Source organism: Labeo rohita, chromosome 20 (assembly GCF_022985175.1).
Source record: "Labeo rohita strain BAU-BD-2019 chromosome 20, IGBB_LRoh.1.0, whole genome shotgun sequence".
In the NCBI taxonomy this organism is placed as follows: Eukaryota; Metazoa; Chordata; class Actinopteri; order Cypriniformes; family Cyprinidae; genus Labeo; species Labeo rohita.
The window spans coordinates 26780190-26794818 of NC_066888.1; the positions used below are offsets into that span (position 1 = coordinate 26780190).

Consider the following 14629-nt stretch of genomic DNA (forward strand, 5'->3'; position numbering starts at 1 on the left):
ATTAAAATTATTTTTATGCCATAGCAAACTGTTTTCGTACAAAGGCCCTGAAGGGCAAGGTAAAACATTTTTGAAGTCTCTCCTTGAGTCTAGTTTCCTACATTATTTATTTTTCTGTTGTGTGTTGCGGCACAAATAGACAAGAGAAAAAAATTCAATGATTTTTCATTTTCTTTTCTTTCATATTTAATTTCTCCCCTGCATATCAAAGGTGTCCTGAAAAGGCAACACATGGCATTTTTGTTTCCTATGTAACTGGAGCATGAGTGATATGAGACACAAAAGAAGCATCAGTATATTTTCATGAGTCAAATATGCTATTTGTGTAGATTGTATGAGTCATCATGTACGTTTGTCTGCTCTAATGTATGTAATGTGTGTGTGTGTGTGTGTGTGTGTGTGCGTGTGTGTGTAGGAGCTTGAGGAGCGTCTACGGCAGCAGCACCACATGGAGCTTCAGACTCTGCGAGAGGCTCACAGGCAGAACATCGAGACTCTAAAACAGCAGTCAGAGCAAGAACTGCAGACCCTCCGCTTCGAACTGGAGGATGAGGGCAAGGCCATGCTGGGTAAAACAGCCACTAATACACACACACACAAATACACACATTCATTCACAGTCCTGCTGTAAAAACCCTTCAGAAGCTGTTTATTGTTTACTCTAGGTCAAATGCAGTGTTTAGGACTGAAAGTCTGCACGGTCATTTTGCAAGTGATGAAATCAGATCCATTTGCTGAGATAATGGAGTCGGTATCTGTAATATCTATATTGGTTGCCATAGTAATGGCTTACGTGGAGTAGCTGTCATGATGAAAAAAAAGGACAGAAAGCTGAATATTTTACCACTGCTTAAAGGAATCCAAAATTAAATGCCTATGTAGACTGAAATGCATTTCCAAAGCTCATTTTAATGTGAGATCAATATACAATCAGTTTGGATTAATATATTAGGTTTATAAAGATTTCATGTGTTTTTTTTTCCCAACATTTTTTTAAACTTAGTTTTCATAAGATACAGAACAAAGAGAAAATTATTTTATTCTACAATATTGAATGGTTTATTTTTATTATTATTATTATTATTATTATTATTATTATTATTAATAATAATAATAATTTTTAGGTTTTCTTATCATTTTATTTAATATTTTGTTTTGTTTATTTTATTATTATTTTATTTTATTTGATATTATATTTTTATATTTATTATTATAATTATTAATTTTGGTTTACTTAATCAAAGGAGAATATTATTTTATTCTACTTTTTTACTTTTTACATTTTTACTTTATTTTTTGTTATTTAATTTTCATTTTATTTATTTTTATTTTTATTTTATTTTATATTTTATATTATATTTTTATATTTATTATTATATTTATTGACATTTTGTTTTAATTAACCAAAAGATAAAATTATTTTATTCTACATTTATTGAATGGGTGTTTTTTTATTTTATTATTATTATTATTATTATTATTAGTTTTAGGATATTATTATTTTATTTATTATTATTATTATTTTGTTTTGTTTTATTTTATTTCATTATTTATTTATTTTTTTTATTTGTTTTATTATTTTGCTTTGTTTTTATTTTTTTATTTTATTTTACTTTTTATTTTGTTTTATTTTGATTTTGATTTTGATTTGATTTGATTTGATTTAATTTGATTTGATTTATTTTATATTTTATATTTTATATTTTATATTTTATATTTTATATTTTATATTTTATATTTATTAATATTTTGTTTTACTTAATCAGAAGAGAAAATTATTTTATTCTACAACACTGGATGGGTGTTTTTTAATTTTATTATTATTATTATTATTATTATTGTTATTGTTGTTGTTGTTCTTATTATTTTTTAAGTTGTTGTTTTCATTTTTTATTAAAATAAAACACTATATTTTTCATTTTATTTTATATTATTATTATTTTTATTTATTTTATTTCATTTTATTTTACATTATTATTATTTTCTATTTATTTTATTTTATGTTATTTTAGTTGTTGTTTTCATTTTTTTATTAAAATAAAACACTATATTTTTATTTTATTTTTTATTATTATTATTTTTATTTATTTTATTTTATTTCATTTCATTTTATTTTACATTATTATTATTTTTATTTATTTTATTTTATTTCATTTTATTTTAGTTGTTGTTTTCAATTTTTTTATTAAAATAAATCTATATTTTTTCATTTTATTTTATTTTATATTATTATTATTATTATTTATTTTATTTTATTTCATTTTATTTGTTCATATGACAAATAACTAAACTGATCTGATCAAACAAGCATCTATACTTTTTGTGTCTCAGAAGACTTGGTTTATCCAGTATTTCATGTCTAGTGTCAATCTGGAAATATGATACGGTCCAACACTTGCATGATTTAAAAAGTTCAAATTAAAATTTTATTTGTTATCCAACTTTTATTAAAGTTGCTGGTCATGTTTCAATTTATGCTCATCATAGCTTGCAAAATGCTCAAACTTACAAAACAAAATGTGTCATAAACTATCATGGCTGTGTTTCATGGAGCTGGGAAAAATAAAACTAAAATAAGAAATAATATAGCAAATCATTTAAATTTTGCATTATTTTGTTAAATGACTTGACTTGACTGCAGTTTGAAGAGACAACTGGGAATAAAATGGCTTCCTTATTTGTTCTGTGCCATGTTAATAATTTATTAATTGGTTGGTAATGTTAATAAATGTTTGATTTACATTTAAGTACACTAAGCAACGTTGGTACTCAGAGTCCTGAAGCAAAACCAGCAGAGTTCTGCAGCTCTAATTATAGCTCGATCTCTTTGAAAAAAGGTATAATTGGAAGAAACTGGAAAGGAGCGTAATGAGGGAGTGCTGACAGGAAATTGCAGGTGGAGGAACGAGTGTCACTTCCATTTCCACCTGTGACGTTTATGCTTCGGGGAGAGTTGGAGATGAATGATTTTTAATTCAGCTCCAGACAGCAGATCATCTCCCTGGAATAGTCTTGTTTTTCATTCCCTGTGTCTCTCTCTTTCTCTTGTTCTCCTCTCAGCTTCCCTGCGTTCAGAGCTGAACCATCTTCACGCCTCAGCCATTGAACATATGCGTCAAACCCATCAACAAGAAACAGCGGCTGCCAAACAGGAACTGGAGAACGCTCTGGAGCAGAGCAGAGTAAAGGTAAACTTCATCCACAGCGTTGTTATTATATTTCACAAGTATACTTTTTGCACACAGTTTATTATTGTGGTGTCATCGATTTTTTTTATTTTTAATTTTTTTTTTTGATTTGCCAATACATGTCATCTACACAAAATTGTAATTGGTTATTTTACATTTTAATCAAATCCAGCTTTCCTTTCTACATTGGTGGTTGTTTTTTGACAAAATACACACTACCCTTTAGAAGTTTTAGGTCGGTATTATTTTTAAAATGTTTTTTTAAAGAAATCTCGTATGTTTGCAAAAGCTGCATTTATACAGTAAAAATGCAGTAATATTCTGAAATATTTTTAGAATCTTAAATTCTAAAATCTCTTTTCTATTTTTTTTCTATTTAAATGTATTTTAAAATATAATTTATTTCTGTGACGCAAAGCTGAATTTTCAGCATCATTACTCCAGTCTTCAGTGCATTTATGCAGTAAAAAATATTACAATTTAGAATAGATGTTTTCTATTTTAATATCTTTTAAAATATGATTTATTTCTGTGATGCAAAGCTGAATTTTTAGCATCATTACTCCAGTCTTTTGTGTCGCATGATTCTTCAAGAAATCATTTAAATATGCATTTATACAGTAAAAATGCTGTAATATTGTGAAATATTATTGTAGTTTAAAATAGATGTTTTCTATTTTAATATATTTTAAAATATAATTTATTTCATTTTCATTTCATTTTATGATTTATTTATTTTATTTTCAGCATCATTGCTTCAGTCTTCAGGGTCACATGATCCTTCAGAAATCATTCTAATATGCATTTATACAGTTAAAAATGCTGTAATATAGTAAAATATTATTGTAGCTTAAAATAGATGTTTTCTATTTTTCTATTTTTTTATTTAATATATGTTAAAATATAATTTATTTCTGTGATGCAGAGCTGAATTTTCAGCATCATTACTCAAGTCTTCTGTGTCACATGATCACATGAATTCAGTGGTGCATTAATAAAATCAAATCAAATCAAATCAAATCAAATTAAATTAAATTAAATTAAATTAAATTAAATTAAATTAAATTAAATTAAATTATTTTTAATTAAATTATTTAACCAGTTAATTTAGATGCACATCTAGTACAAACCTAAAACTTAGGTTTGTAAACCTTAATTAAAAAAATATATAAATAAAATAAAATAATGATCACATGATCCTTCAGAAATCATTCTAATATGCATTTATACAGTAAAAAAGCTGTAATATTGTGAAATTATTATAGTTTAAATTAGCTATTTTCTATTTTAATATATTTTAAAATATAATGTATTTCTGTGATGCAAAGCAGAATTTTCAGCATCATTACTCCAGTCTTCAGTGCCACATGAACTTTCAGAAATCATTTTAATATGCATTTATACAGTAAAAATGCCATGATATTGTGAAATATTATTATAGTTTAAAATATATGTTTTCTATTTTAATATATTTTAAAATATAATTTATTTCTGTGTTGCAAAGCTGAATTTTCAGCATCATTACTTTAGTCTTTAGGCTCACATGATCTTTCAGAAGTCATTCAAGTGTGCATGTATACAGTAAAAAAGCTGTAATATTGTGAAATATTACTACAATTTAAAATAGCTGTTTTCTATTTTAATATATTTTATAATATAATTTATTCATGTGATATAAAGCTGAATTTTCAGCATCATTACTCCAGTCTTCAAGGTCACTTGATCCTTCAGAAATCGTTCTGTTATGCTGATTTACAACTCAAATAATTATGTTGACAAAAGTTGTGCCGCTTGAATGAATAGAACGTTTGAAAGAGCAGCATTTATTTGAAATATGAATGTTTTGTAATATTACAGTATAAATGCCTTTTAATTAGCCTTTTTTTAGATCAAATTAGATCAAATTTTTTGAATAAAAAAAAAGTCATACTTTTGAACGGTAACATACATGTATTCAATACAGAAAAATTAAAAAAACGTGAAATCCAAAGTCTTTTTTATAGTCATATATAGTATTCATTCACATTATAGTACATATTTATATTTTATGTCAAATCTGCTGGTTTTAGTATTTTCACTGTAAAAACTGTCCTCGCTTCTCTACCAGTGTATGAACAGTCCTATTGTCTCTTAATGGAGACAGTGACTAACAGTAGGTTCAGTAAGTGGATGCTTTTCCAAGAAAGGACAAATCAATAGCATTCTGCCAACAGTTGGCTGCTATGAAAGAAAAGGACCTCAATAAATCCTCTTGTCATCTGGCTCATGTATAAGACGACAGTTAAACAAAAGAAATGCTGACAGGATTGTTGGCCAAGCAACAGAAAGGTTGTACAATTTGAGACTTAAACACAGACCTCAGGGGAAAATGTGTCTATGAAACACACATACACACACAATCAAACTGCAAAGCACTTTTGCATCTCAGTAATGGTCTGTAACTGAAGTATAATAGCACTTTTTGTGTAATTGCACTTGTTTTATCTGTTCATCTGGGTAGTTATGATACTTCAATCTTCAGTTTAGTAGGTTAGCATGTGTCTTACTGTATGTAATACTTCATTTTGTGGACTTTTTTAAGGAAGGATAATAAAATAATAATAAAATAAATTCATTAGCCAGTTAATTTGTTAACATAACAGTTAACATTCACTGAAATTCACTTGTGTATCAATAAATAAATAAATTTATTTATTTAATCAGTTACTTTATATGCACATCTAGTACAAACCTAAAACTATTACAGTTCACTGAAATTCAGTGGTGCATCACTAAAATAATAAAAAAAAATATATTTAAAAAAAAATAATAAAATAAAATAAAATCATTTAACCGGTTAATTTAGATGCACATCTAGTACAAACCTAAAACTATTAAAATTCACTGACATTCACTGGTGCATCAATAAAATAAAAAATAATACAAAATAAATAAATAAACAAATAAATAAAATAAAATAATTTAACCAGTTAATTTAGACGCACATCTAGTCCAAATGTAAAAGTATTAAAATTCACTGAAATTCACTGGTGCATCAATAAAATAAATAAAATAAAATAAAATAAAATAAAATAAAATAAAATAAAATAAAATAAATAAAATAAAATAAAATAAAATAAAATAAAATAAAATAAAATAAAATAAAATAAAATAAAATAAAATAAAATAAAATAAAATAAAATAATCATTTAACCAGTTAAATTAAATGCACATCTAGTACAAACCTAAAACTATTAAAATTCACTGAAATTCACTGGTGCATCAATAAATGATAAAAAATGAAATAAAATACAATAAAACAAAATAAAATAAAATAAAATAAAATAAAATAAAATAAAATAAAATAAAATAAAATAAAATAAAGATAATTTAACCAGTTAATTTAGATGCACAGCTAGTACAAACCTAAAACTATTAAAATTCACTGAAATTCACTGGTGCATCAAAAGGACAGGACAGCTTCCATTAATACTGGATTTCTAAAAAAGTAGTTTTTGGCAAATCGGCGCCCCCAGGTGACAATGGTCTTTATTTTAGTAGTGCCATATCAATACTAATTAATTCTCAAGCTCCTGGGGCTCAAATCTGTCTTGTAAGAACTTGCCTAATGTCCCACAGACAATAGCAGAGGTCAAAGCTCAAATCCAGTGTGATCTTTGCTAAAGAGAGGCTGTGAACTCAGAAAAAACAGCATCAGTGTTGCTCAGCTCTCTCTGGACTTGAACAAGCCCTGTGCTGCTGGCGTCGGGAAGAAATCTATTTTTGCTAAGCATTTACTAAGCTTTTCCAGCCTTGGTGCGTCATACATCACCCAGGAATAACTAATGAGTGTATGTGGAAAGCGCAGATGCACATTTTTTGGGTCAAACTGTGAATATTTGTGTCTTGTGAGGTTAGAATTGTTTTATGTGCGTCTACAAGCAAGCTGCGCGTCTGTCTCGAGGACAGGGTTGACTTTGTTGTGTTTAGTTTTGTGTAATGCCCTCACGTACTCTCAGTAACATCCCTTACATCATAAGGCTGGAATAAAAGTGTTTAACCTTCCCCCAAGACTCCTGCCGATCCCACTGGTTATGACAGCACAGGCAGATGTGTCATGAAAGAGCCGTGAGAAACATGGGTTTGTGTTTTTTAGTTCAAGTCATTGTACCAAAAGGTGTACATTTATCAGTTGATTTAAAAAAAGGGACATTTAAATTATTTGGTTAAATTATTAAACTGGACTTTTATTTTATTTTATTTTAATTTATTTTATTTTATTTTTATGCACCAGTGAATTTAAGGCTGCAATTAAATGATAGATAGATAGATAGATAGACAGATAGATAGATAGATAGTTAGATAGTTAGATAGTTAGATATTTTGAATTTAGCTTGTATGTTTTAGCTAATTTGAATTTAGCTTCTATTTTTATCTGACTTTTAGTTTCATTAATTTTAGTACAAAAATGAATTTATATAATTTAGATGCCAAGGCAACATTTCTAATTTTTTATTTCATTTTAAAATTGAATTTTGTAAATTTTAAAAAAGTTATTTAACTGGGTTTTATTTTATTTTATTTTTTTATTTTATTTTATTTTATTTTATTTTATTTTATTATTTTAATAAATGGATATCATTTACAGGCAACATATTTAGTGTTATTTCTATTACTAAAAGTGGATTTTAATAGTTTTAGGTTTGTACTAAATGTACATCTAAATGAACAGGTTAAATCATTTTTTTTTTTTTTTTTTTTTTTTTTTTTAATGTATTGATGCATTTTAATAGTTCTAGATTTGTACTAAATGTGCATCTGAATTAACTGGTTAAATAATTTTAATTTAATTTTTTATTTTATTGATGCATCACTGAATTTCAGTGAATTTTAGTAGTTTTAGGTTTGTACTAGATGTGCATCTTAATTAACTGGTTAAATTATTATTTTATTTTATTTTATTTTATTGATGCACCAGTACATTTTAGTCAATTTTAATACTTTTAGGTTTGTACTAGATGTGCATCTAAATTAACTGGTTAAATGATTATTTTATTTTATTTTATTTTATTTTATTTTATTTTATTTTATTTTATTTTATTTTATTTTATTTTATTTTATTTTATTTTACATTTTTTTATTTATTGATGCATCAGTGAATTTTAGTGAATTTTAATAGTTTTAGTTTACTAGATGTACATCTAAATTAACTGGTTAAATAATTAATTTATTTTATTTTATTGTTTTTTATTATTATTATTTATTGATGCACCAGTGAATTTCAGTGAATTGTAATAGCTTTAGTTTTATTTTATTTTATTTATTTATTTATTTATTTTTATTTATTTTTTTAGTTTTTTTTTTAGTTTAAACCTAAACTTAGTTTTTTCAGTTACTTAACTTTTATTTCAGTTTGTTTTAGGTTTTCATGTCATATTTATATTTCAGTTGCTGAAAATTATTTGTAGTAGATTTAGTAATACTGTCCTAAATCATTTACTTCCTACTCTGCAAATGTACATTTCAGTTTTAAAGGGGTTTTTTTTCCAATAAGAAATAGCAAATCCATTCAGCTCACTGACAGGTGTTAAAAGCATATTTGAAGTCAGTAGCAGAGACTCACTGGTTTTCTGTGGGGATTTCCAAAAATCACTTCGCTCATGCTGCAGAACAGAAGTCTCTCTTTCTCTTCTTCCAAAATCCCTCTCCATGTCTGTCTTATCGTTAAATATTTCCCAGTGAGAGTTCAGTTCCATGCCTGGTTTAATGAGCTGCGTGTGATGTGCTGGCTAAAACCACAATGCAAAGAACTGAGTTTTACCTTGATAGCAGTTGGCACGGCTGCTTCGCACCACAGCGTCTCCTGGTAGACTTTTGTATGAATTATAACTGGTTTGAGATCAGTTTTGTCCCCTGGCTGTTAATATCTGAATTTATCAAATCGATTTCAAGTCTTACAAACTCATTCCCTTCTTTATTTTGCAAGTTAGCACCAAGATCATATGACAGCATTATGAATTTTGGTCATATGTGTTAAAGGTACAATAGCACAAACCCGATCATTTCATCCACATGCTCGTTTGGCAGCTCAATAAGTGATCCAATGACTCCCAAGGGTCTGGTTCCTCTAAACGAGTGCCTGCATTCAGAAGACGCACAGTATTTATTAAAGGCCGTGCTGCTGTGCTGTGCTCCTACACTATGAATCTCTCAGCCGATGGATAACCATTAGCACTATCTTACACGGGTCACCACTTTTTCTGACACTGCTGATTTGCAGAAGCAATAAACGTGCTTTTCCCTGGCTGGTGAGGACTGAGAGAAAGAGGAACAGAGAAATCAAAAGCTCTCCGGCAAGGCTCCTGGCCACACATCTCTGACTATTCAGTGCTTTTGTCTGGCACAATAATAGAATGTATTTGAATTTTCTTACTTTGTGGACTTTTTCAGCAAATATGAATGTGTTTGATTCTTTGTAGTCCGTAATTAATCAGAATTCTGTGTAATTAGTTTGATTACCACTTTAAATCAGTTGACAGTTAAAAGTGCTCCTGAGCAAGGCAATTACCGGCATTTGCTCTATGAAAACCAACTAAAAATGCACTATAAGTCACTTTGGGTAAAGACCAGTTTCCAATTAAGAAAAAAATAATAATAAAAAGGTATTTTTACCGTGCATAATTGTCACTTTTATATCTCACAGTTGCAACTTTATTATATGTGAATTCCCAGTAATATGGCATGTTTTAAGATCTCAAAAAATATGACTGTTTATCTCCCAAGTTTTTAGCTAAGTTTTTATCTCCCAGTGTGACTTAATTTTATCTAATGAAGTGATAATATTTTACAATATGACCTCTCACAATGTTATTTCTCATATTGTGACATGAGAATAATATTTGACGGAATGAGCTTTTTCTCTCACAGTGTGACTTAATATCACACAATTGTGTCATTTTTTATCTCCATAAGTGACTAAAATCTCATTGTTTTCTCTCTTTTTCTCATAATTATGACTTTTTGTCTCATTAGGGATTTTATATACCACAATATGACTGTATTTCTCACAAATATCACCTATCTCAGTTATCAAACTTTGTTTCTCATAATTGCAATTTTTTATCCCCCAAAGTGGCTTAATATCTCACTGTTTGTCGCTTTTTCTTATAATAGTAACTTTTTTATTTGATGAAGCGATAATATTTTACAATATGGCCTCTCGCTATGTAACTAAACATTTCACAATTATGATGTTATTTCTCATACTGTAACATGAGAATAATATTTGACAGAATATCCTATTGTTTTCTCTCTTTTTTCCTCATAATTATGGCTTTTTGTCTTATTAGGGATTTAATATCTCACAATATGACTGTATTTCTCACAAATATCACTTATCTCAATTATCAATCTTTTTTCTTATAACTGCAACTTTTTTCATCTCCCAAAAGTAGCTCAATATCTCACTGTTTTTTGTCTTTTTCTTATAATAGTAACTTTTTATCTTATGAAGTGATATTTTACAGTATGACTTTTCTCTCACAATTTGACTTAATATCACACAATTGTGACTTTTTATATTCACAAGTAACTAATATTTTATTTTCTCTCTTTTTTTCTCATAATCATGACTTTTTGTCTCGTTAAGTGATTTAATATCTCACAATATGACTGTATTTCTTACAAATATTACTTATCTCAATTATCAGTATTTTTTTCTTATAACTGCAACTTTTTTTTTATCCCCGAAGTAACGGGATAAAAGTAACTTTTTATGTAATTAAGTGATAATATTTTACAATTTGGCCTCTCACAATGCAACTAAACATTTCACAATTATGATGTTAGTTCTCATATTGTGACACGAGAATAATATTTGACAGAATGAGCTTTTTCTCTCACACTGTGACTTAATATCACACAATTGTGACTTTAATCTCCACAAGTGACTAATATCTCATTGTTTTCTCTCTTTTTCCTCATAATTATGACTTTTTGTCTCATTAGGGATTTAATATCCCACAATGTGACTGTATTTCTCACGAAAATCAGTTCTCAATTATCAGTCTTTTTTATCTACCAAAAGTGGCTTAATATCTCACTGTCTTTTTCTCATAATAGTAACCTTTTATCTTATGAAGTTATATTTTACAGTATGAATTTTCTCTCACAATTTGACTTAATATTACACAATTGTGAATTTTTATATCCACAAGTAACTCATATCTAATTTTCTCTCTTTTTTTCTCATAATCTTTTCTCACTTCAAATAGACTTCTTTAAAAAGACATTAAAATCTTACTGTTCAAAAACTTTTGACAGGTAGTGTACCCTACAATGACATATAATATATTTTACAGCATGACTTTATTTCCTATGAATGCAACCTAAAATTTCATGATTTTGACTTTATTTTGCATAATTAGGACTTTTTATCTTATCTTCCAAAGTGATTTATTATCTCACAATGTGATCTAAAATCTCCCATTCGTGACTTTATTTCTCATAACTGTGATTTTTATTTCACAACTGAAATTATATCTCATAATGCAACTTCTTTTCTTATGCTAATCTCACAATCACCTGTTTACTTTGAGGTGGCAAAATGGGTAACACTTTACAATAAGTATTCATTTGTTAACATTAATTACCAATATTAGTTAACATGAACAATATTTATATAGCATTAAATAACATTAAATAGTTCAGAACTTACCGATACATTATTCAAATTTAAAGTTGTATCTGTTAACATTAGTTAATGTACTGTGAATTAACATGAACATGAATTTTATTAACTAAAATTAACAATGATTAATAATGCTGTAAAAATACATTGTTCATTGTTAGTTCATGCATTAACTAATGTTAACAAATGAGACCTTATTGTAAAGTGTTATCTAAAAATGTGTCTTGGAGAACATTAATAACACTATAGGGAAATAACGAGAAGAATAACAAAGTGCAGTAAATGGTAAAATTGGTTGCACTACAAACAAGTGTGCTCATAATTAAGATAATACATTAAAATAATATGGTAAGACACACTCATTTGCATTATTAAGCTGCAAAAAGTGTTTTGTACAGCTAAAATAGCTGGACGCAGATGAGACAGAAAGCCAGACCCATAAAATTTACAAATGCGGAAGAAAAGGTGGATAGTGCCACCATGAGCTTTCATCTCCCCTTCTCTCTGTTATGACCTGTGTGGCTCCCCCTCGATCGACAAGCTTTTGATCATCAGCCCACTGAAATTCAGCCTCTCTCAGGGCTTTCTGGTTGCAATGCCCAGGAGAGTAGATCTCCACACATGCTCCCAGACACCTGCTAATCAGCCTCCTCTCATCTGTCTGCATGCCTCCTGGCCTTGGCCAACATTAATGATGCTTATATTATCCTACGCATTGAAGTACTCCTCCAGGGAGACGTTTATAGGTGCCTCGGTCTTTGATGGAAAAGGTCAGAGATGTTAACTTCAGCCCTCGCAAATTATACCCTTTCTACTTCAGGCATAAGAGCTGAAAGATTTCAGCAGGCCTCTTTGCACGCTAGAACGAGCGCTGGACTTTTAACGCCACGTCTCTTCAGGAAAAGACCACATGCTGATGTCAGATGACTGTTCGTCCAGGTTCGGTTTGGTCATGACAGGTGGACAGGTGATGTGACATTCGTTGAAGGTGTCTCTGTGGACAGTGGTTTAGATGACCACGGCTTTGTTTTGACCTGATGCTCGGGTTCAACACGCTGTTCTTCACTGCACTCTTTAAACATTGTGTGAGTGCATGTGTGTTCAAAGTCTTCAATTATTCAGCTGAAGCTGGTTTTATATGCAGTCAGATGCAACCATACCCTGTCATTATTCAGGTGTTTCGACCTCACTCCAGGCAAAAGTAGCCATTCATGAATAAAAGATAAACATCTAAATTTGAGCATTACAGAAGAAGCTGGTTGTTACCATAGTGACAAAGCATATATGCAAAACCAGTCATAAGTAGCACGGGTATATTGGTAGCGATAGCCAAAAATACATTTTATGGGTTAAAATGATCTATTTTTCTTTTAATGCCAAAAATCATTAGGATATTAAGTAAAGATCGTGTTCCATGAAGATATTTTGTAAATTTCCTACAGTAACTATATCAAAACTTAATTTTTGATTAGTAATATGCATTGCTAGAAACTTCATTTGGACAACTTTAAAGGCGATTTTTTACAATATTTAGATTTCTTTTGCACTCTCATATTCCAGGTTTTCAAATAGCTGTATCTCGGCCGAATATTCTCCTATCCTAACAAAAATAAATGGAAAGTGTATTTATTCAGCTATAAATCTCAATTTAAAAAAACTGACTCTTATCACTGGTTTTGTGGTCCCTGGACCACAAAACCAGTCATAAGTAGCACGGGTATATTTGTAGCAATAGCCAAAAATAGATTGTATGGGTCAGAATTATTGATTTTTCTTTTATGCCAAAAATCGTTAGGATATTGAGTGAAGATCATGTTCCATGAAGATATTTCGTAAATTTCCTACAGTAACTATATCAAAACTTAATTTTTTATTTGTAATATGCATTGCTAAGAACTTCATTTGGACAACTTTAAATGCGGTTTTCTCAGTATTTTGACTTTTTTGCACCCTCAGATTCCATTCACATTTTCAAATAGTTGTATCTCAGCCAAGTATTGTCATATCTTTAAAAAAAACATACATCAATGGAAAGCTTATTTACTCCGCTTTATTCAGTTGATGTATAAATCTCAATTTCAAAAAATGACCCTTATGACTGGTTTTGTGGTCCAGGGCCACATATTTCAAAAGTAAAAGTAAGTCTGATTAGTAACTGCTGGTTAGTCAAACTAGTTCTTAAAGGGATAGTTCACCCAAAATTGAAAATTACCCCATTATTTACTCACCCTCAAGCCATCCTAGTGTAAATGCACATTTCATGGGCTAAATATGATGTTATTAGGGTCACTTCAACCCGCGGACATCAAAAACAACCCGCGGCAACAGTGTTGAAGTAGCCCAATTCCAGAGAAAAACCACAGACTTGGCAATGCTGCTCATCACAAGCAGCTTTTCCACAAGCCGAGGAGCTACAAACTAATATATAGAAGGTACAGAAGTACAAATCACTAATGATAACACACAACATGAAAATAATGCAATAAACATTCATTTAGCAACATTAATTTAGCAACTGATAAGACAAAAACTAATAAGAATCATAGTCATTTGAATGAAAAACCATTAAATGTCTAACAGGGAATTATGGGAATGTCAGTTTACAGTTTTGTGCTTTAAATTGTAAGATTACTTGTTCTTTTTCACTTTCAAAAGTGTGCATTTAACAGTATTTTACTGTTAAATAACATGAAATGTCTAGTTAGGTCTATTATATATGTGTGGTAAGGGGACTTACTGTTAAACATTTAAAGCGATAGTTCATCCAAAAATG

General features: G+C 28.8%; 1 protein-coding gene across 2 annotated transcripts in view; it reads left to right on the forward strand.

The window, feature by feature from the left end:
* fam184ab (family with sequence similarity 184 member Ab) overlaps nucleotides 1-14629 on the forward strand; it is a 168680-nt gene that overhangs the window by 119831 nt on the left and 34220 nt on the right. For both annotated transcript variants that reach the window (XM_051138662.1, XM_051138663.1), the window contains exons 12-13: nucleotides 416-569; nucleotides 3061-3188. In XM_051138662.1, coding sequence (XP_050994619.1) covers nucleotides 416-569; nucleotides 3061-3188 — 282 coding nt within the window. The remainder of the gene's footprint in view (nucleotides 1-415; nucleotides 570-3060; nucleotides 3189-14629) is intronic.